At 37.1% G+C, this 24514-nt stretch overlaps 1 protein-coding gene across 1 annotated transcript; it reads right to left on the minus strand.

The window, feature by feature from the left end:
• Positions 1–8200: 8200 nt before the first annotated feature.
• alg6 (ALG6 alpha-1,3-glucosyltransferase) lies at positions 8201–24179 on the minus strand. Its single transcript, XM_004068022.5, has 14 exons — positions 23996–24179; positions 23653–23737; positions 22835–22924; positions 22523–22611; positions 22297–22379; positions 21628–21692; positions 20974–21159; positions 19870–20005; positions 16387–16472; positions 14405–14489; positions 14242–14312; positions 13308–13376; positions 11197–11389; positions 8201–8893 (listed from the first exon to the last, which is right to left on the minus strand). The coding sequence occupies exons 1-14, from the start codon at positions 24075–24077 to the stop codon at positions 8696–8698; spliced, it is 1518 nt and encodes a 505-aa protein (XP_004068070.1). The 5' UTR covers positions 24078–24179; the 3' UTR covers positions 8201–8695.
• Between the last annotated feature and the right edge of the window lie 335 nt (positions 24180–24514).

Here is a 24514-nt window from a genome sequence, read left to right on the forward strand (position 1 = left end):
TTGGCCATTCTGTATTTGTACATACAGTGCATGAATATACAATTAAAGCCAGTTTTTAATGGATGTGGTTCTGGTTCTTAATCTGGAAATTTCTTGTGTGAAAAAAATCAACTTGAGATGTTTTTCCTGAACAAACACAGAAGGTAAAATGATAGAAAATTATCTTTTATGAATATTTCATATGACTCACTTTACTGATGGTCATAATGATGTTTGGGATAGAGCAAACAATTTTGAACCAGCCTCATGTCACTTTATGGAGAAGACATGCAGGGTCTATTTTCCCCATAGAATTAACAAAGACATTATTTGAACAAAAAAAAAGCCAATTAAAGAGGTCAAGCAACTGTGGCAGCTTTGAGGCAAACATAACTGACTATATTAATAAGAACAAACAAAACCAAACTTCAAGACAGTTGAAATGTTTATATGCTAGCTCATCAAATGATTAAAAACACATGGGAGAGAACTACACAAAAAATTCTTAACTAAACATATAAATATGTCTTGACGGGACCAAGGATGTGCTTACGTAAAGGAAAAGTTATCAAATTAATTAAGGGAATAAATAACTCAACATATCAGGAAGAGTTACTAAATTACTAATTGTGTTCTTCCTCTTCCTTTACCACTGGTGACTGCGTCCTAATAGCATGCTCCACCCTCAACCACCTCTTTGGTCCAGGAAGTAGAATCTCACAGGTAACTCAAAACCAACCAAAAAAAAAAAGCTTTATTAAACGCAGATGATAAACAGAACAATAATGATAAAACGTCTGTGAAAGTGTATGTGACGCAGATAACTTTACATGAAAATAATATGGAAGAGTGCACTGAACTCAGCTTTTTTTACAGGGTGGCAGAAGATTCTGCCATCACAGACTTATCAGATTTTAATGACAGGAGACACAGAATGACTGAGATCCATCACTGGACAAATTATCAATGATTTACATAGCACTAAAAATAGTTGTACAAGAGTCACTTAACAAAAGAACCATTTCCTTTGCCAATGAACACATTTGGTGTCTGACCCATCCATCAAGACAATCATTAGATTTGATTCTCATAATTCTATCAATGACATGATATTAAGTTTACAGTCCAGTTACAGAAAACTGGGATGATTTTGACACATTAAAGAAAGCTGGGATTCAATTAATGTCTACTTTGGGACAAAGCTAAAATACATTTGAATAAACGGAATCATACACTTTTTTCTTTAAGGTTTTCTGGGCTGTAGTACTTCAACACTTTTATCCAACTTTTTATCATGCAACCTTTCAGTTTTTAGTCACCATTTCTTGTAGATCTCAATATCTGCTCTCCTTGTGTGACAGTAGTTGATTTCTTCATTTTCAGCTTTTTTTCTATTCTTCATCTTTGATCAGGAGTCATGCCATCTTTTCACATCAAATAACATATTTATAAGACAGACCAGGGGGAAATTATGTGAGAGGAAATTTGCCTCAGTGTTTAACCGGTAGCAAATGCAGAAACGTCGTTCTCTTTATCTTTATTGTTTACTTGTTTCATTGCTTTTCTTTTTAGAAGATTTTTTGCAAGAGTGAGTGATTTTTCTTTTTTACTGCCCATATCCAGAGGAAATCTTTCTCCATGATCATCCTATTCTTGGGTTTGCAATACCTTATTGAGGCAGCAGAGGACAGCAGCAAACAAGGACCATCCTTCAGCTCTTCAGCATGTTTTCAGTTGACTTTTAGGCAGAGAACACACTGACCACCACTGCTCATCTGCCTTTTATTGTAAAATACTGTTGCACGTGAGTCACCTTTTTCAAGCCATTGTCAAACCACGGCAGACACACAATTATCTGGAATGTGGAAATAGTGACACGCAGCTGTTTCCACATTTTGAAAATACTTTTAAAACCCTTTCCAACATACTAAAAAATGACCCAAATACATGTTAGAATTTTAAAAATCACGATTAATAAATGCTTGAATTTATACTGTATTATGATTCAGTTAGAAATATATTTAAGATGTTCAACTGCAACAGCTTGTGAACTTTGTTTTTATAGCAAATGTAACTTTTATGGCATTGATTAATGACAGATTAGTTTAATTTAGTGAGCAGTCCAGTTGTCTTGTGGAACATTCTGTTGTTGGATGGTCACGACAACCTATATTTTTAGATATTGAAAATTGTTCTAGTGTTATCACTGAAGATGTACTTTCTGTAAGGAATTAATCTTCATTCAATCCATCAAGTCATTTTTTTAAATTATATTCTGGCATTGCAAGCCTTTTCAAACATAAAAAATATTTCCCTAATTGTTTGGCTGACTTTGGTAAAGAAATGGAAACGAAAGTAGTCACAAGGATCTTTTAAATATCTCTGTGGACAACCAATTATCTATTTGATTACCCCTTTTTCCTTCTTGGTTCTCCTTGGTTATTCAACATTAGCATCAATGAATGCTTGTTTGGTCTGTGTGCACTGCAAACTGGTGAAAAACAACATTTTGTTATGGATACACAAACAAGTCTATGAGGAGATTTCCTGGGGAAAGAATTAATTTGATTATTTGAGGCACATATTATGCCCGCAGCAGAGCGATTCTTGTGATTCTATCACACAAAGAGGACTTATGGAAAATGAATAGGGGCTATTGTTATCAAACAAGCTTGTTTTCCGATGAGGTTGTTAGAAATTATTTTAATTCGTTCCAGTAAAGGAGCCAAGCATACATGATACACTGTGAATCCACACCCCAGGAATGTCACATTTTTGTCACATGGTGGCTCTGTAAAATTTATCAGTTTTGCCTTAACCTCCTTACAACAACAGACCTCACAATGTCAAGGCAGATAGCTACGGGGCAAAAAAAAAGTCTCTTTATGAGCACTGAGACACACATTTTAAGTAAACAAACTGTTATTCAAAGCTACTGAAGAACTCTGGCCTATATTCACTGGGAGCATGAAATCCAGACAGATGATGAAGATGGTGTCTCCGAGCCTGATTCTCGTCTAGTGTAAAGTGTTTGTTCAGATTATCTGATATGGCTTTTAAGCCTGGGCCCATGTCATGAATATCAGAGAGAGTCAATGAATGAACCAAAAAGAAAAAAGAAAAAGATTCCCATCATAAATTAATAGTTACATAATCTCATGTCATTATGTTTCTGCTTTTAGAGATGTTAACAGACTCGTTTCAGAGCTTTATCCTCTTGATTGAGGTGCTTTTGTTCTGTTTTAACAAGGTTGATTGAGAAGTATAAAACAAGATTGACTGAGGAGTATAAAAATAGAGATCTGTCAAAATACAACAGCCAAGAGAAATCAAGACCTAGAGAAACACTGAGACAGAAACAGTGAACAGTCCTCAGACAGGATGAAATGGTCTGTGGTCATTGGTTTGTATTGGGCACATTTGAAATCCCGACCCCACCTTCCTGTCCTGTGTTAAAACTCAACCTGTATAGACGAGAAATACAGTTCCTCAAATGGCCACAAAAAATAAATAAAGAAAGAAAGAAAGAAATTTCCCATTGTCCCCCCATGTTAAAAAGTCAGATTTCACACACAAAACAAATAAATGTAGAATCTATGGTGTTGAGGGAGGAGTTTGTTTAAATCAGTCACTTCTAGGGATGCAGTGATTCATTTTAACAATGATTTGATTGATATGATAATTTGTGGTTGCAGATACAGTTCATAGACAATACTGGTTTAATTTGAATGATCCGATTCAATCCGATTCAATGACCTGAAATCAATCCAGGACAGCTTTAGCCAAATATTCAACTAGTGTGACTCAGAGATAAATACCTGCATACTGAACAGTGCAGGTGAAGTTTTTCAGTTAAAGACCCACTCCACTGAAAATCATGTTTTTGGTGTTTTTAACATGTTCTTTTAGCTTTTTACTGATGATGATGGAGGACATATATAAAAAAATTAAGCTCAAACTTGCCTTCCTGAGTATTTCTTCATTGTGAATCAGGAGCAGATGGTAAAAAAATGCTGTTGGGAAAAGCTTGTAGTGCTTATGTACAAACGAAAATGGGCGGGCCACAAGCTCCTTGCTCCGCTTCATTACAATTACGATCCACTTGCAGATGAATAGATTCATTAACAACTTTGTTTTCCTCATCCAAGCTGGTTTGTGGCTCAAAGCTGTACTGCTGGACGGCTCCAATATTGCTCGCTACTTTTGTTGCACGGGTAATGTTAGGTTGGGAGTGTGAGGGGGTGTAAGTTAGCAGAAGAGAGTGTAAACAAGGGGATGATGGGAAATGATTACAGGCTTACTCTACACCAACAGATGGATCGATCTGGTTGAATCGTAGGAATATTAATCAATTCGTTAATCGATTACCGGTAAGTCAATTAATTGCCACACCCCTAGTAAATAGCCTGTGCCATCCTGGCAAAAAAAAAATGTGCACTGCAGAATACTGAGGCATTATGATGTGGGCATAAATGCTGAATTGCCAAAACGTGTGTCTGCATTAATGGTTCAAGTATGCATGGAGGGAAAATAGTTATTTGAACACAAAGCAAAATACTTAGATTTAAAATGAAAGTAGTTGAATTTCTCTTCACCCAAGGTGCCATGAGAGACAAGTTAGAAACTAAAACTAAACACTAAACACTTTATTCCCCCTGTGGGTTTTCCTGCCTTGACATCCTCTTTTTAAATTTGATGTGTAATGGTTCAAATTCGTTTTTTTTCCTTACAGACAGAGACTATAGCATTAGGAAGATCTTACAGCTACCCCTTTTAAGGCTAACAAAAGTTTCAGTAAGCACTCTAAAGAAGTCACTTTCAGTGAAACAATCAGGCTTGTGGTGGGGAGCATAAATCCTGTGGGTATAGTCGCGGCATTGCAAATACCTGCAGCTCCTGTATTCGCTGATGACTACAAAATTGAAAAAAGAAAGGCACAAATAATTCTGAGGCAAGTTTCCCTCAGCAGTGGGTATTGATTATTTGTGTGTGGTGGGAGATTTGGAAAATTCAATTAAATGAGTTGTGCAAAGGATTCATAAATTCAGCCTCTCCAACTCGTATCAAGACATGGTTATGTTCTAAATCAATGCAGCACTTCACAATATATTTTCTTTGGTACGTAAAAATAAATAACATTTAAACAGTTCTGCTTTCAGCAGAGGCAGATTCTCTTTTCTGAAGATTTTTAACTAACAGTCAAAGAGTGGCTTGTGCACATTATTAGATGTCTAACATATTACCCCAGAAGAAAATCTTACCTAATGTGAATTTTGAGATGAAAAGATGGGGGTAAAGGGTACAACTCAGCAGCGTAAAAATTGATCAAGCCAGAGATGGGACCACATTGAGGAAGATTTGTATGTCAGCCGTAATGGACTGTATTAAAAAGATTCCTTAAGATGTCATAAAAGTGATAGGACTTTTTGTCGCAGGTTGGGCTTCGACCTGCCCAGGCAGCTTGGAGACTCGGGCACATCAATCTTAAGGATGGGACTGGTGGACACATGCCACCTACCCACAGGAAGTTTTATGCTTTCTGATTGAAAACATAGTTGCAGATAAACAGAGGAGGGATGTATATGAGGCTGTTTTATCCTATTGGTATTTGATCTGATGACAGAGTGAGCAATTTTTTAAAGATCCGATTAACTGATTTAGTAAATGTCCTTCGGTCATCACATTCAAACAAACTTTAATTACTTATTTCCTTGTGTTACAGGTAAACACGTTTCCGTTAAAGGATGCAAAGACTCATTTTGGAAAATAGGGTCTTTTTTTCCTGTTTGCATTTGTTTTCTGCACAACTTTTTTGTAAAGATAATTTGCCATCTTCAACAGTGTACCACATCATCATAATAAGATTTTTAAAAGTCCAAAAAGACTTTTAAAATATCTTTATTCCTCAAATTATGGTTCCAAAAAACTGAAAATTCATCTGTTTATACTTGATGTCTTTCTCGTTTTATGAGATTTCAGAAACAGCAACTTCAGTTTCCTGTGTGAAAATCAATAACGCTTTTGAATGAAAGCTAAAATGAGAGACACACTATGGTTTGTTATTAAGTTTATGCAAAATTTTGCTTTTTTTCCCCCTCGTGAACATTGATCCTCAACAGTGTCTACAATGTATGTAATTTCTTGTGGTGCCAGAGGGGTTACAATCATGTTTTCCTCTACCGCATTCCCCCTGGTTTGTGTTAGCGAGGCATCTCCGCTGTTGACAGGTAATGGAATTGCTCTTCACCTCTTGTGCATATGAGCCCTTCCCAGATAAGGCAGGAGATGAAAGTGGAATCTGTGCTGTCAAGTTGATGCTGAGGTGTCACGGAAGACGTCATCCGTTTGTGGAAGAGATGTCTGGAGGCAATCCTCAGGTGTCTTAGACAACGTCTCCTCACAGAAGCCTTGATCTGGCAGCTGACAAATGTTGACTCTGCGTTAACCACAATGCTGCAACACATTGCAAATAATGTTCTTTAAGATGGCAACCCTCATCCCCTTTATGACTAAAAGTATGCACCTTCCCCACCTGCACAACCATTGAAAAGTAAGCGTGCGGACAGGCAAACTGTCTTCCACAAACACAGTAGTCTCTCTATTTGGCAGCAGCCTGGGAAGGCCGAGGCCTCTCGCTGCCCTAGCCGACCTGAGCAACAGCTGGTGTTCACAGCAATATTTCCTACTCCTGAATAAGCTAGATCGTGTCACTCTCACTTTATCACCCTTGGAGGCCACATGAAGGACAAAGCAAGCTCTCCCATAAACAAAACTAATGTTTTGATACCTACTCCTTTGAAAACAGAGAGAAGGGTGCTTGGAATGGATTCTCAACGCAGACCGGAGATCCAGAGCTGGGTTTTTCTCAATCAGGATGTGATATTTAATGTATGATGACCTCATTGGAGCAGAGCAACACTTTGGACATAATTGATTAATTATTTTTCCTTTTCGCTTAAAATGTAACTTAAAAAACGTTGCAGTTTGGAGATAAATAAACCCTTCTGAAGGCAGTACTGTAGTAAAAAAAAAGAAATAAATAAAAATAACCCGATGCGCTACAGTTTTTAAGCACCAATTTTAAAATTTCTACTATCTTAATGCATTTGGATAGTATGTATGCTTTACTAATAGGTACATGTGTAATTGGGGCGTAGGGGACAACGTTTACTAGAAATAAAAAGGCAAAACACTTCATTTTCCTGTTAGATAGTAAAAAAAAAAAATATTGAATTTTATTATTATACTTTTGAAAAGAAAAACAAGAAAAATTGAATAAAGTCTTTCTTAATCCCAGTGATCGTGTACAAAAACAAAAAAAATAAGGACAGTAAAGATTTTACATTAAAACAGAGACTTCAGTGTTGGCCTCAATGGTTTTTTCTTTTTAAATCTTGAGTTAAAAAATTACCTCAGCTATCCATCTGTGAATGAAGTGTTTGATCATTTCTACAAGTTACTGAATCACTCACATAATCCTATTTGAGTGCATTATATGTAAAATATTAATGTCACTTTTAATGTCATGCTTTGTTTACCTTCATTTTATTACTTAATCATATTCCAGATGAAACTTTCTGAATGGAAAGTTATAATGTTAAATGTGGTAGAAAGGAGGAGTCGGCGTCTTTTTCCCAGAATGCCGGAGTGGACCTCTGCGTTCATATCTCACTGCATTAACAGTAAACTCACATTTCCAGCTCCTATTTGCCCCCCGAGCAAATAACAAGCCACCGGCCCGAAGCCTCAGACGCTCAGGCACCCCTCACTGACCTGGATAACATTTATGGTTGTAATGGATTTTTTTATGCCTGTCATTAACTCTCAGAGAGATTGGAGGAAGAAATTGCTTGTACCTGTTTTCTGTGGTATTTCAACTTTATAGCATTATGCTCAGATATGTTACCTTCCATCGAATCTTTTTTAAAGCCTCTCCAGTCCCTTGTTTTGCTTTAAGTGTACTGCTCTTTTTTGGCGGACCTGTGTGCTACCAAAGACTTGTAATGAATATTTAATGGTGTTGAATAAAAGCTTAGAAAGATTTAATTTCCGTCCCATTATACCCTGCGCGTCTGCCAAAGCTCTGGCTGCGATTCAACAATCTATTTGGCTAATGTAGACAATTTATGTGGAGCTGCTTTGAATCCAATCTTTTTATAAAGTTGCAGTGGAACAGATATTCATTTTAGAACTCTGAAAAGCATGATTTAATTTCACAAAATGAAGTTTGTACAAAACAAGTTTAATGATGTGTAAAAAATGTTAAGCAGGAAAGTACTTAAAGAAAATCTGAACAGAAAATGGGGCTGTGTTGCCATTACAACAATGACAACAAACAAAGGAACAATAATCCTTTTTTCAAGTATGACTGACATAACAAATGCTCCTCACCTTCTTTAGTTTGTATAAAGGTCTTAAAAACATGGATGCATATGCAGACTTTGCAATGAACCTCTTTGTGTGTCCATTAACCTGGAACAGCCTAACCAAAGTGTTTTTATGTAACTATCCAATGAAGATTTGGTCCATACAAAATAAAATAAAAATAAAAATAAAAAAACAACAGATCACAGTGTCAAAGTAATTATTTCACCAACAAAATACTCCCACAATTCATTTGGTACTCCCACCCAAGCTCTGCAATAAAGACCTCAAGCACCCTAACCCTAAATCTACCTTACAATACAACACTTACTCCACTGGAGTAAAATGTAGTTTAGTTGCTCTTCTTTTGGCTTTTCTTACTGGGTGGTCCACTGAACTGAAGAATGTTAAAATGTATAATTGTCCCCAAGAACAGCAAGTAAGCGGTTGTAGACACCAAGACAGGAAACAAGTCGGGTAGATGTGACGGAGGATCCAGAGTCACGCTTGTGATGCTCAAACCCACCATGGCGGCTACACTGATGTAGAACTGTCACAGAAAAAGAAAAAAGAAAAAGAAAAATTAACTCAAAAATTCAAAAATTTCTGACCAAAGGTGGAACAAACTAATCCTTTTTTAGATCAAAACAAATTTAGGATGATGATCGAATTACTCTTAACAACTTAAGCTCATTGGCTGACAGTTTGAGAAATGCAAATGACAATGCAAAATATGTATATATGTATAATATTTGGATTATTTTGATGTGGAAAAACAACACTAAACATGGAACATGGAACTAAAATGTGAATGGATTTACCATTAATTCTTTTTTACTTGTTTATATACATGTTTAATTTACACTTGATTATCTTGCAAGAAATAATCTGGAAAACTTCACCTGCACTGTTCAGTACCAGGAATTTATTTACCCTAGAATATTTGGGTGAAGTACATGTACAATGTTTTGGAATTTCTTTGACCTTATTCCCAACCAGAACTTCAAAACTGACAACAAAGTCTCAGAAAATGAAAGAAAACCCAACAATTTAGGCTGAAGTCAAATCATTAAGTAACAGACATCAGATCTCTAATTTGAGTAGTGCGCTAAACGAAACTCGGGTATAAAAATATCATTAAGGCAAAGTACATTTATCGTTCTACAGCTATTCCCAGATGCGAGGATGAGACTCTGCAGATAAGTATTTAAGAATGATGTAGGAAACACTTTAAGCCCTCACCACCCATGCAGCCCAAAACCCATGAAACCTTATCGGCATCGTCTGGACTCGCTATTTATGCTGCTTGTGTAAATAAATATATCTAGGCAAACCTGTGTTAATGACACCCTCTATAAAAAGACACCTTCTCTTAATCTCTGTCACCCTACCGCTGCCTCTGTCGCTAAGGGGCTAGTGGTGAAGCCACTTCAGCCGCTTTTGAAACTTAAATAAGTGATAAATAATTCTTTGGCTAGCAGCGACGTTTATACCCGGACAGCTTACACAAGCACGTGGTATTTATTTATACAGTTGGGTATATCTTCTGACACGGTTGCAATTTGGATCTAGTGCCACTGTGAAAATGCAAGGCACCTGGGATCCTGCAATCAGCACTTCTGACCCGGCAGCCGTACCACTCCCCTTTTTCCAGGACATGAACGTCATTGAATCAAGCCCAAGAGTTTTTATCATGTTTAGTTTCCCTTACTAGAAACAAACCTGCAAAAGAAAAAGCTTAACATCTCACAAAGAATTCTAGCTTTTTTTTCTACAAATTTATTTACAAACAGGTTTAAGGTAATCAGCAAATTCCAACCCCACATTGTTAAAAACATATTAACTAGAAAAGCCCTCAGTAAAATCCTTTACTTAAAACTCCAGTGAAAAAAAAACAACAAAAAAACTAATAGCTTAAACTTAGGAGGAGCAAGTTGCAGAGTTGGGATTTTGATGTTCATCTTTCAATCAAATGATTGTGGTTGCAATTGTGAGTAGTTTTGATGCAAAATCTAATGTTAAAGAGCAACGTAAAAATAAATAAATCACATCCTATGTAAATATTGTACATTTAAAATCAACCAAAAAGACAAAAGAAAAAAAAACACTTGCTAGTACCTGATGGATGTTATTTTAATGTTTGGCCTTATAATATGGAAATGATTGTGTTACAAGTCATTTGATAATCTGCCCCTGGCTCTAATTCTTTTCAATATAAATGAGCTTTAATCTGGAAGTTCCTACTTGGCTCTAATTTGTTTAAATAATCTTTCTCATAGACTTTCAAGACACATTGAAAGTTTTCCTTCCTGTTATTTTAATTTATCTTTCCAGTTAGGGGATTTTATTTTGAAATTCAGGTTAGTCGGTCACATTTCTATTCCATTACCATGATAATGTTGGGTTTTCTTATATCTGCTCTTTGCAAATCAACTAATGTAGATTAAAATCAAAACACAAATATTTCTCTTCTTTAGTAGGGCAGAATGATGGGGTCGTCTCTAATTCAACTTGTAGCACCATTGGTCTAAAATAAAAACGGGTAACAATTGTTTCACATTATAGGTCGATTCTTGCCCAACGGATGTCTGGGGTCAGAACTGATCTCAAACTAAACAATTAGTTAATTAGAATATGTTTTGTGCTGTAGCTCACACCCAAAAAGTTCCAGACGGCTTCAAAAGTTCTAGCTTTTTGCCTTTTGGTGAGACATTTTTAGCATACCAAGTAATGTGGCTTTGGTGCTTTTTCTAGTTCTTTGGGAGTGAAGCAGGAATTTAATGTTCCAACATCCCTAGGCTCTGGGTAAAAGGTTCAAAATACAACTTTTGTATGATCAGAAGCCCCACTAACCTTCCACCTCACTATGCATCCCAGGTCCGATTTGAAGGGGAAGAAGAAGAGTTTCCTATAGGTGGTCAGTTGTAACTCGTCCTCTGTGCAGTGATCCAGTGCAGAAAGAAGGTAGATGCTGAGGAGGAGGAAGCCTGTTGAGGTCACAGCATACGGGACCAGCAGACCGTCCTTCAGTAACAGAGGCAACATGCTGCACAGAGGAAAAGGAACAATCAAACTTTAGAATCCACTTAGCTCTCTTTTTAATCCTAGTATGAATTAAAAAAAAGGAGCAGCCTTGTGCTTTTTAATTTTCTGGGCGTGTCATGAGACAAAAACCCAAACAAACAACAAACTCTTCCAAATTAATAGTCATGGTTTCCGAAAAAGAGGCGACAGCAATAATCTTCCAGTGTCTCCCTGCAGGCCTGTTCAAGTGGTCTGTCCCCTTAAAAAACATAGCTCTAACATTACCTTAGTTTAGCAGAGGGTGCACAGGCAAGAACAACAGTTGACTTATAGTAAATCCCACAACATTCCACAAACCTTTTCCCTCACAACAACCTACTTATTCAAACAAAAACCATCCATTCAGTTGATAAATGTCTCACATTTTAGAAAATACATACTTCCTCGATTTAAGGAGACTGGTTTCATTCACAAGTAAAATGGTCACAGCTCCAGCAGCCAGTCAGCCAATTATGCAAACAAAAAGATGTTTTTTTGTTTTTTTTAAATTGCGATGTCTGTAGAAACTCCAGATAATGTGATGGTCAGAGTCAGACTGTACTGGGAAGCAGCTCCAGAATGACCGCCTGTCCTTACACAACACACTTAAAGCCAGGCATGCAGGCTATGCCCTGTAATCCCCAGATATCCTTATACTAAACCACACGCACAACAATTAGTGCTGCCGGAAGAATTTAACAACAGCTGCTGAAACTTAGATGCAACATTTGCAGCACTACTTGTCTTTCCCTTCATGGCGATCAGCTCATCCCACATGATCCAACTTTTTAGGACTGTTTCTGTGATTTTTATGTCCTCTAACGGACAGTCCACAACAGGCTGTTGATTGGCGGTTTCTGTCCCAGAAACCAATAATTTCTTCCAATGGTTTGCCTCCAGCATTAACTTCTCTTTAGCTCAATAAGTGTTCAAAATTTGGAAAAAGTTTGTACGCAATTAGCAATACTTTACTTTGTATGACTGGGGTATTGATAATTACCTCAACAGTCCGCCAACAAACACTGATTAAAAATTGACCAACGCGGTTAGGTAGATCTGTCAGTTAAATAAGTAAACTTACACAAACTGAGTTTTTTGTGGACTCAAATTAAAATTTCAGGTGTAATGTTGATAGTATGCGGTCTTGCATCACACTTCTGTAAGTGAAACCTCCATCAATATTGATTTCTGTTTCAAATCAGTCCAAGAAAGAAGCTTTTTTATTTGACTTTTACATTTAGACCAACATGATTTCATTGACTTTTTAATGAAAACAACTCAGACAATACAGTTTGACCAGATGCTGATGTATTAAAGTTTTGTTTTGTTTTACGGTGATTGAAGAAAGATAGGAAATGCTAGGACAAATTATGCTTTTAATTTGAAATCCTGTGAAGAAGCTTTAGATGTGTTGTGTGACAGAGAATCAGAAATAATAATGTTCAAAGCACCTCATTAAGGATGTTTTAATCATTATATTGTGTTTGGATCAAAATTGACCCATTTTCACACTTGAAATTGGGTGAAATTTGGCTCGAGCACAACATAAGAGTTAAGGACAGATAAACAATAAGATTTTTTTGTATGATGTTACAACAATATAGTTATGTTGTGATTTATACCTTGGCAGTTGCAAATGAAGAAAAAAAATAAAACTTAAGCCAAAAGTATAGTTTATTTTAGACGGTAATGAGTAATTGTGTTAAAGACACCAATGGTGATCAAGAGAAGTCATTCAAAATGACAGTTAATGAGGGGATTTCATTTCATTGGACTTTGTTGCACACTTCAGTGTGTCTCCAAACATTTAACCCCGGCGATTCATTAGAAATGGCTCACATCATCCTGCACAACCTTTTACGTAAAAAAATACAAATAAACTGAAAAAAGATTCACTGTACCTGAAAGTAGATGCCAGCAGGAACCAAACACTCATAAAGGGCAGGTCGTCTAGGAGTAGACAGACTGGACTGAAAGATTAACAAGCACAGTTAAAACCTTTTCAATAGCCTTACTTTATATCAAGAGTAGCAGATCAGCATCCCAAAACAAAGCTATATCTGTACAGCTTCCATTGAAAGATTATAAACCACGTCTGCGTCGTCAATTTAATTTCATATCCTGGACACATTTTAGGGAAACGTTTCAGGGCTTGTAAGTGTGACTGTGTATTTCTTGTCAATTAAAACATGTTGATTCCATCAGAGGCAGGTCTTTTCTGATAGCAGCCTTTCCATCGGTCCCACAGCCCATAATTACAGTCAATGCTCTTTGGCGATCTTGTTACAGCCCAATAATTGATTCTGCGCAAACAACACCCCAAGCTGCCGCTTCCCATTCTTTCCTAATCCCAGGACATGCATTACTGATTGATTCAGCAGAACAGGTGGGAGATATAACTCAATAGTTAATAAAGCAACAATCTCCCCTAATCTAGATTAATAGATGAGCCCAGATCTAGGAACCAAATCCCTCACTGTCATGTCGCTCCCAGGCCTCTCTTTCCTCCAGCCGTTTTATACACGACCAACAAACCTCACACATGCATGCCTTTATGGACACCTGTGCAAGCTCGACATTTACCCAGCTACCCCCTGACATGCCCCTCTGCATAGCTTACAGTGGAAGCAGGGTTTGTGTTTGTGTAGTAATGAGTGTGATGACAGGGGTGAGTAATCAGTTCACCAGCCAGAGCTGCTAGAGAGGGGGGGTGAAGTCACTTTGACAATGTTCACATACTTAAATCAAATTACATTATTGTGTGTGTTGGGGGGGGCGTGGCTAAATAGCTCCTTTGTAAAGAAAATTTTGAAACCATGTTTGCGATGTCCTTACAGAGCAGCCAGGAGGATGGACTTCTCATGGACTTGATAGGAAAACAGGAAAAAGCCCAAAGATGAATTCACCTAAAAGTCAGACGTTTAAGTTTTTAACAAGGCCGATATCTTTATAATTACAACTCAGCGTTGAATGAACACTAGATAGCAAAGACACTCACCAAAGCCAGTTTAAAGTGCCAGAAGGTTGGCCGTGTCAGTAGTCTGATGGAGGACGGGAGAACTGCTAGGAGGGTGAAGACGAGACTGAAAAAAAAATAAAAGGATTCAAAGCTTCTTTTCATCATAGTTTTGATCTGTTCCACCGCTATTTTTTTTTCAAAGTGAAAAATCTCTTAATGATCGCATTAAAAGTCAATTATAGTGTCAGTATTTCTTTATGATCTGATTCAAAGTTATGAAATATCCTACCAGAATTCCCTGTAAACCTGTAAAAGTTTTTAGGTGGCCTTACTCAGCACCAAATAACTTTTCTTGGCGCTACCGAGCATTAGTTTAACCCATAATTTACATCTCTCAAGATTTGAGGCACAGAAAAAGGCTCGACTCTGGTCAGGAGTCATACACCAGTAGCTCTGCAGCTACATGCAACTCCTTCATCCCTCCATTGTGCCTCTTTGGTTTTGAAGAAAAATGTTAAACATTTCATTAAGTAAAAGATTTGTAGTTGATTTAATTTGTTAATTAAGTTTTTTCATTTATAGCTAGAATTTTAACATGTCAGATAACTGAGAAAAATAATAGTAGGAGTAGTTTATAATTTAAAAAAAGCTTAAAGCAACTATAGATGTATTATGGATTCTACATCAATGTTGTCATGTTTATTTTAGATAGTAAAGATGAAAAGGTCATAAAGAAAGAAAATGTCCCATGTGATTTCTTGGATTTCTGATTTTAAATATATCTACTCCAGCGGTAAGATTACACTACTACAGGGTGTATTTTACTTTGAAGGGAACTTGTATGTGCTACTGTCAAATGTAATAAAAATAAAAATATTTAAATTGTTTTACAAAGAAAATGATAATTCAATTATTGTAAATATCTTAAATTAAAAGACATGTCATAAATAAATTGTTTAATGGTCACAAAAACATAAATAAGTGTATTTTTCTAAACAGAGACTTTGCAGCTCTTACTAGGTTTTTCATCAGTAAGAAACAGAGTCTTTAGGTATTAAAGGTTGCAGAACCCTGGCATAGACTAACTTCCAATTATAACAAAGTGCAGAGGTCAGGAGTTAGTTTTGCGTGTGATGGCTATGGTGTGTTTTTATTGGAAGCCTCAGAAATGGCTGAAGCGAAAGACAGATATGGCTAAAAAAAATAAAAAGAGTGGAGATATAACAGCAAGGCCCGTGTGTGTGTGTATGCTTGTGTGGCTGCTTGTGTGTATGCTTGTGTGGCTGCCGCGCATTTCCGTCATGCGTACGCAGGGTTTTACAGTCCGGAAGGACATGGATCAGCTTTCACAGCTGATTCACTTCGTGTACACAGAACACCCACACCAGAGTATTCAGCAATTCACCCCAGTGCCAAAAACACAAGAGTGTTTTTCATTTGTTTGAAATGCACGACAGCAAAAGTGGTCCAACTTGATCCCTGGACTAACAGTCTGGCAGATCCGCATCCATGCTGTGAACATGGGACGACTAAATTTAGGGAGCTCAGGGACTAAGGCAGGGTCAACCATGTCACAACAGTTGTACAAGTTGTTTTTTTTCCTCTATGAGATTCTATTCAGAATATACAACACTTCTTCTTTTCCTCTCGCTTTATTTCTTTATTTAATAAAGCACACAATCCAAAAAGTTTTATTTCTTTTATTAGATTTTGGTGTCAGATTGGTTTAATCTGTTTACCATCTCTGTATGATTTATTTTCTTTATACTCCTTAGGCATTTCAGCCTCTTTCAGCCAGATTTTCAAAAACATCTTTGTGTTCAGAAGATCCTCACAAGACTTTTCCTTAAGGGATTCATTTTTTCTCTCTCATTGCATGAGTTTGTATTCTAAAAAGCAAGCTAGGTGTCGTGTGTAAACCTAAACCAGGAACTGAGAGGGAAGGAGATAAAAAGCACAGAAGGATAGAGCATACACGGTAGCTAACAAACAGCACAATCTTTTCAAAATAAAAGGATTACCTGAGGTAGAGTTGAGCATCTGAAGACATAAGCGTTCTGATCTTTATCAGTACATTAAGGCTGCACCATGTGTTTGCCACTTTATCCTGGACGTAAACACAAAACACACACACACACACACACACACATCACAAGGCAAAGCATGAAACAGCTATAGGCTTGAATTTTCAACTTAGAGGTCAGACTAAACAAGATAATAATAATACATTTTTTATTTTTTATTTTGCAAAGATGTAAGAGGGTTGTTCTTTTTGACTTTTACACTAGATCTTTAATAAGCATAAGAGTAGATTCTTAGCAAATGCATAATCTATAGTAATCTCTCACACTACATTCAGAAGACAGTTGTAATGGTTCCAAAAAAGAAGAAATTAAAAATCAACTTCAATGCTTTAAAAAATATAAAATTACCAGATTTTTTTTTTTTTTTACAAAACAGATACAATCAAGTATGTCTTTGTGTCAACAACTACACATTTTAAGCCTTGGCAAACAGAAATCTGTTTTAAAGACCCACTCCAATCATCTTTTATCTATTTTAAAATCGTTCCCAGTCTTTTCATTATGATTACCGGTACACTGCTTTTAGCCAAAATAAAAAAAACTGTGTTGTTTTCCACCACAGTGTCTGCAGAGCGGCAAAAGCTCATTAGAAATTCACCTCAGAGTTGGGGCAGAACTGTTGCCGCCGCTGAGTTAATCTGCCCCCATTGCCTATCATTCATCTGTTTACAGGCTTTCCTGCTAACTTACAGCCCCTCACACCCCAACCTAACATTACCAGTGCAACAAAAATGGTGAGCAATACTGAAGCTAGCCAGGTGCCAGCGCAGTGAAGAAAACAAAGACGTAAATGGATCTGTTTGTATACAAGTGCATGCATCAGAATGGAGGGGAGCAGGGGGTTTCTCACTGTATCACCTATGTCACAGCTACAAGTGTTTTCAAACATCATTTTTTTTGTCTGATCCCAATTCATTTTTGTTAAAGTAAAGGCATACTACAGTAATGCAATTTTAGGCTTAATCTTCCTTATGTCCTCCATCATCAGAAAAAATTCCACAAGAAAAATATTAAAAACACCAAAAACACAATTTTTTTGATGAGAATATAAAATATGTTATTATATAAACCAGCGTTTTCATCATTAAAGTATTCAAAAAGTGACAAATGAAAATCTGAAAAGTGATCATTTATTGACACTGGCTAGAGAGAGAACACTTTTCATGAGTTAGACTTTATAACATCAGACTGTTAATACATTAAAGCAAAAACAAAGGTACGATTATTTGAATTGGAATTTGAGAGGGATATTCTGCCACAGCTTTGATAACAGCTGAAAGTAACTGCAGCTGAAATCAGATGTGGAGGACGAGTGTTCAAGCGGTTGTGAACAGATCGCTTATATTAAGCCGTCCGTGTGGAAATGATATCATATGCCACAAATGTCTACATCAGCTTTATGATTCCTCTGTGCATTTTCAAAGTGTGACCCAACTAGAAAATCTATTTCTGGCCTCCTCTGTGTTACAGCTGCTCGCTGCACAGCTGTGTGGATCTTGATGGCAGCCTAGTCAGCAGCTCTGGTTTGCTCAATGTTGTTTTTCTTAAGCCCCATCCTTCTCCCTTTCCTTTCTCCTTCTACACTCCAAATAACCACCATGGGAATGTCCCTGGACGTCGCCTCCAGGTGACACTTAAATGAGGAGGGGGACTGCCTATCAGCAAATAAAAAAGTGCACGACTCCTTCACCTCCAAGCGAAAAACGGAATTTCACAACGAGAAATATTTGCTACCATGTTTGTGAGCAGGCGGCACAGCAGAATGCAGCTTAGTGGATAAACGTGTGAGTGGTCTTTCCTAGAAGCCCCCTCTTCACCCTGCTCCCACTCGTGTAAACACTTTCAGATAAGCGCAGTTAGCTTTTGATGGGAGTGCTGCAAAGCTTGGCCTCAGAGATGTCAGTCACACATTCAAGCAAAAATACACAGAGTCACTTTACCTCTGCTTCTTCAATGACGAGCCTTCAACACCCCGACTGTAAAAGTGTTTCAAGTCTTCGTGTTCACAAGCCTCACTCTCCTTTTTTTATGGGATATTATATTTCGGTGACTATGCAGTAACTGACTAGGCGCAGCATGATAAACACGGATGTGTAAAACAGTCAAACACAGGTGCGCATTTGTCTGTTTTTCCAAAGAAGCAGTCAGCAGTTTTGAAATGTGCTCTGATATGCCTTTAAGTGTATCACTGGCTGCTCTCCTCCTTCCATGTGGCTGCAACACGTCTGTGCTATGAAGTGCTGAAAACAAGCCAGCCATAAATTTGTGAGATTTATCTGTATCCCTCTACTGTACGTCATGAACCCCGACACCTCCCAGAGTTAGGTGAAACTGATCTCCTGACCTTTCGGCATTTTATTCCAGTGTTTTTCTTTGATCCAGCAGGGTATCCACTTCCACTCAGCTAAGCACTGGGGCAGTGGGTGGAAACGGACTCACTCTGTTGAGAGCTGTCGTGGGTCCCAGATGGGTTGTGTGTAATAAGGGCATAGAGGAAAATCGACACGACGATATATCGCGATATTTCATTTGGTGATACTAGTATCAATCCAAAATGCTGCATGTTTACTTAATCATTTATGATCGTCCTTCAGTGTCTGACTTGTTTTCCACTTAAACCCCCAACAGGACACTGAGATTCTTTGAGCAGCTGATCTCACGGGAATCAGCTTGTTTTAAATGCTAAATGTTCAGTCAACCTCGCAGTTTTTTATGTTATGAAAGATGTCCAACTTTGTGACACGTTGCTGCCAATACCATATAAAAATGCGGATTGTGGTGCTTTATTGTGGGCTCCAGATAAGAACGAGTGACAGTCTATATGTATCGGGATACTGTATCGTAAGATGCATATTCTGATACATATCATATCGCCAGATTCTTGCCAATACACACCCGTAGTGTGTAATGTAAAAATGCAAGGCACAGCTTGGTAAAATACGGTGTTAAAACCATGAAATAAGTAATTGTGCTTTAATCTAAAATTCTGTCCACTTATTGATTCTGCTTCAGCAAAAACCAATATTTTTATTATCAAATGATGGAACATCAAATAGCACGGTGTATGTTGCTAATTCGCAGTGTACAGCTAAATTTATGAATTAACTTAAATTTGCCTAACATTTAACGGAAAAAAAACCAATGAAGATTTTTTTTTTTTTTTTATCCGGTAATTGGAAATTAAGTCAGGTATGAAGGGGTTAAAATAGATTACAATCACGAATGCTTCCATTTACAGCAGAGCCCAAAATCCATCAAATCAAAGATGTGATATGGTCTTCTTCAGTATGGATAATGTGCATAATCTGATGAGAAATTATTGTAAAAAGGATTTTAAGTGTGATTAAAAACACAAGTCTTAAGATGAAAAAAGTAATATCAATTTAAATTACTTAGAAGACAAGAGTTCTCCGCTTGTACCTCAAACAGACCTCGAGCCACGGGAAAGATCCTTCTGACCACCTGCAGGGCCTGGGCGGGGTCAGACAAGAAGGGCAGCCAGCAGAGGGCAAAGGTCACCACCACGGCTGCAGCGATTCTCACCAACAGGAAGAACCTATGAAGGCAAAGAGACCACATTTTGGAAAATTTGAATATAAAAAGACAATCAAAATAAACTCAAAGTGAGCAGAGTGGAAAAAGCAATGGCTTGAATGTAAATGCTTGTTTTTTTTTTCTAAAATTCCTCTTGGAGTTTGTGCATACTGTCTGCAGGTCCTAAATTTGGTATTTGGCCCTCATGCTGAGGAATGCAGGGAAAGACATGGCTCAGCTGAAAGTCTTCAGTATAGGTCAGGGTATCTTGTCAGCTGTAATTGCAAAGCTGCCGCTTAAGTTGCACATCCAGGCATAGCTGAGGAGTTTGGGCATGGCGAAAGTGTCATCTGGACATATCTCCCCCTGGGGCCTAATCCACTTCTCCATTTGCTACTCAATGCCCTTGGTACATTGTTACTAGATAAAATAACACTGGACATACTGGTAACAGCATCCAATCTGATTACCTCAGTCATTCTGGGACTCTCATGAGGACACTGCTCCCTCACATGCTGATATTACTGCTATGTGCATGCAACTGACATATTTATGCGTGGTAGCAAAACAATGAGCTGACAAACGCAGCTCTGGATGCCCATGTTGCCACACACATTCATTTAATCCACTTGATTAATTTAGCTTTTGAATTTGACACATTAGAATCACATGCAGCAACAAAGTCTTGAAAAATAATAGTTTAAAAAATAATTTAAAAAAAAACGAATTTCTGTGTGTTTTGAATATTGATAACAACATATTTTTCTCAATTTTAAAACAGTTTATAAGATCTTAGGGTTGGCTTTTCTAACACATTGAAGTCTACTTTGAAAATAAAACAGTTTTTAAATAGTCTGAACTTTTTTGTACTTATTTTTGTATTAGCCCTTTCATTACTCAGGCATTAACATACATGTATTTGCAAACCTCCCCCTCAAGGCATATTATGGTAAGCAAGAAAGACAAAAAAAAACTGAGGAACACACTCACCCATGCCCTATCAAACCAGCTTTGAAGCACTTTCCCAGCAGATAACAGAAGAAGGGCAGCGCGTGGTAGAGCTCCATCTGTTTGTAGTTGAGAGCCAATGAGAAGGCTATTGAGCCCAGCGCATCCCAGCCCAGACCCAGACCCAGGATCCCCCACAGAGCCAAGCCCAGGCTCACTCCATTGTATCTGATAATGTTAAAGCCAACATTGGCAACCTGGTGCACATTTGTATTTAATGTTGTCACCTGTAGACACAGTCTATTTGTAATATTATGCTTTAGTAGGACATACTGATGCCACACTCCACCTACTAGGAGTTTGTCTCTTTTGTCACCTTTAAAATGATCATTGTTATAATAATTGCATGACTTGCACAGATATAAATAGTATTACTCAACCACATGGAGATGACCGCCATGTTTATATAAGTATATCAATATTATGCTATAGTTATTTGCCATATAGTATAGAAACAAACTCGAGGATGAGATCCAGACCTGTTGAAACTTCTCGGCTTTTCTGGAAATTGTCCAAGTCTTTCTTGGAGTCAGACTGTATTTATGACATGTTTTTTTTAATCCACTCTAGGTATAAGAAGTTTATAAAACTATTTTAAAAGTTATCAAAGTAAAAGCACATTGTTTCAAAGGATACTGGAAATGGCCATAGTCGATTAGAATTATTCCTGGGTAAAGAAGAATGCAGAGCAGAACAGAAACCTGGAAAAAAAGTAAAGATGTTAACAGGTGAAGATGTAAAGATTGGTAAGAATATAACCCGTAACAACTGTTCACAGCATCCTGGCATGTCGCTCTAGTGAAAATATGCACTCTATAAGTTGTAGACTTAGGAACAGTCGATATATTTAAGTTTCTTTTATTTAATGACTGTTGGTGGTTATGTTTTCATTTTTTGCTGCTTCTGTTGTGTTAAAACTGTCAACGTTTTATGATAAGAGGAACTATGCAAATGCAGGTTTTTTATGCCTAAACTTTCCTTTAACACAATTCCACTTCAAACTTTTAATCCACATTTTACTCCAACATTTTGTCATAATGCTGAAGCTAATAGGTTAAACTTGAAAGAGCCATAAGTAGCTAATAAAAGTGTACAGAAAGGAGCAGCAACTTAAGGTAAACTGAGGTTATAAAAAAGTTAAAGACAATACTTCGCTAAACCACAGCTCTATAAAAAGGGCTGTTTGGGGTTTTAGTACTAGTAACATACATAAACATACCATGTATAAATTTAAATAATAATATATATATAGAAGTATATATCTGTAGGGGGAAAGTTAAATGTCAAACTAAAGCCGGATTTTACCTTTTTCTTAGAAGATCCATCAGTCAAGTACAAACAGTACAAAACCACTGCAGGGATGAATAATAACAAATCTACCACCAGGACTAAAGCAGGGAAGGAAAGGAAAAAAATGTGTTATGTCTGTTTGAATGAATTAAAAACCAAAGTAAATAACATTTTAAACCAATAAAATCAAAGAAAACTTGTGAAGTGAATAATGATAGAGTGTTATCTCTACACACCATACCTGTAGTTCTCATGAATAACTTGTGTTCTGGACTTTCATGACCTCTGGACTTGTGAAGCTTCACCCATTCAGGATTTATAATATTGGCTCTGGAGATGATACCAAAATAACACGTTTTGACTTAATTACTAATGAAATGGTCAAAAGAGAAGAAACAGTGAAATACATGCACATTCATTAATTACAGCCAAAGAGGTTGCTGTACTATAAGACAAGAAACACTTTAAGGATTTCAAACAATAAGTTCATATTTAAACGGTTGAAAAGCAACTTTTTTATCGTCACCTCTTCAAGGGCCTTACAATGACTTACATGTAAGCGCAGAGCCAGCTGTGGTAGGCGGTAAGAGGAGGGTAATCAAGGCCCCAGTATGCCAAGTCATTGTTGGTGGAGTTAAAGTACCTGGAGAAAAAGCAAGAATGATTGATTTGAAGCTGAGGAAGGATTGTTAAGTGAAACCTCAAAATTTCAATGGCCAACCTGACAAAAATCCTGTCTCTCAATCCAAACTACAATAACGATAACAAAATAATAATGGTAAAAAGCTTATTTAGGGTTAATTTGCCATTTTCAACCACTGCAATCAAGCTTAACTGAGTCCAAAATATAGACTTTAGTTACGTTTGACAAGTGAAATAACTTGATGATTTTTCTTCTCCACAATATAAAACATTTCAATTAATTAGGAGGTCTGCATAACTAGTAAAGTTCTGACGTGTAAAATTAAAGTTGTCTAACACTCAGCAAGTACTGCAGCAATATGTAAGGAAGATTTTAGAAAATGAATCAAAACATGAAGGGAAATGTCTTAGTTCTGATCTCAAACTGGTTTTTACTAGAGTTTGAGATCATGTTTGCAGATTTGCATCAGGATCTGTCGTCTGAATGAAGAGGAACGACCTGTGCAGTGAAAGATTATTTTAAAAACCTCTATTAGATTATTTGCAACAATTAGAAAGCTAGAAAATTAAAGAATTATTGTTGCTTTAAGTACAATTTAGCTGAACAAAGACAGAGCTATTCTCAGTTGCAATTGTTGTTATCGTAGTCTGATCAATGGATAAGATATTAAACGTAATTAAGCACTAAATGTTTAATCTTGTGCAAGAGTCGTTCAGTGTCGAACTGACCATTCTCGAATCGGCAGGTTGTAGGTCACTTCCTGCCAATGCCGCTGAGCTTCATAGTCTCCAAACATTGGTGGTTTCCCCGCCCCTGCAACGCCGACATTCAGCTGTCAGTAAAGCAGTAGCTACTCCAATGAAGGAGCCGGAAAATGTTGTTTTTTTTTTAATTACAGTGTTTTCAAGATACGTTTAAAATGTGCAGAAAAAACGTAGGCACAACAGAAAACAAATAAATATACCAATTCAAACATTTTCAAGCCACTCCCGGTCTCTACTCTAGTACTCTAGTCTAGGAGGTTTAGCTGCACTGTCTGTTTATGAGTCATTTTCAACATGATGTTCCTACCTGAATATGAATTGAGCGAAACTCCCCATCTCACAACAACTCCCAGTAAGACACAAATTGATATCAAACTCCACGTTTGCATAACTCTAACGGGTTTAAAACAACATTTAGTGGGAGAAGCATGCGGTTCATAAAGGGTTCACTGAAATTTCTGACAAATGTGTTTACATTTCCTGTATACGTCACTGAAGAAAGCTTCGTTTCATTTGCTCGTTGGTCAGTCAGCTAACATGTGACTTGTGAAGTGCAAGGGTGCGTTCAAGTTCACCCACAGAAAGAGGAAATTTTTGTTTTTGACAGATTGGCGCTGAAAAGTTTAAGCAGCAAAACACATTGTCATGCAAATCATAAAACATGTTTATTGGAAATAACTTATGAAAATGCTACTTTTACATTGAAGTCACCACCACCAATCATAAATATAGTTCAACTTGCTGCAAGACAAATGTGTTGTTTGCAATTCCAAGAAACAGATTATTCAATTATTGTTTCAAATCAATAAAACAATTAAATAAACTC

This window comes from Oryzias latipes, chromosome 4 (assembly GCF_053564925.1).
Source record: "Oryzias latipes strain Hd-rR chromosome 4, Olatipes_Hd-rR_3.1".
NCBI lineage: Eukaryota > Metazoa > Chordata > Actinopteri > Beloniformes > Adrianichthyidae > Oryzias > Oryzias latipes.

Bases quoted from the DNA above. Each gene is read 5' to 3' on its own strand.
- alg6 (XM_004068022.5), bottom strand. From the start codon at position 24,077: ATGCAAACGTGGAGTTTGATATCAATTTGTGTCTTACTGGGAGTTGTT. The intron at 21,160-21,627 runs GTATCCTTTGAA...TAACATTATCAG, and splicing joins ATCGACTATGGCCATTTCCA to ATACAATGGAGTGAGCCTGG. The intron at 8,894-11,196 runs GTTAGTGGGGCT...TTTCTGTGACAG, and splicing joins GATGCATAGTGAGGTGGAAG to TTCTACATCAGTGTAGCCGC.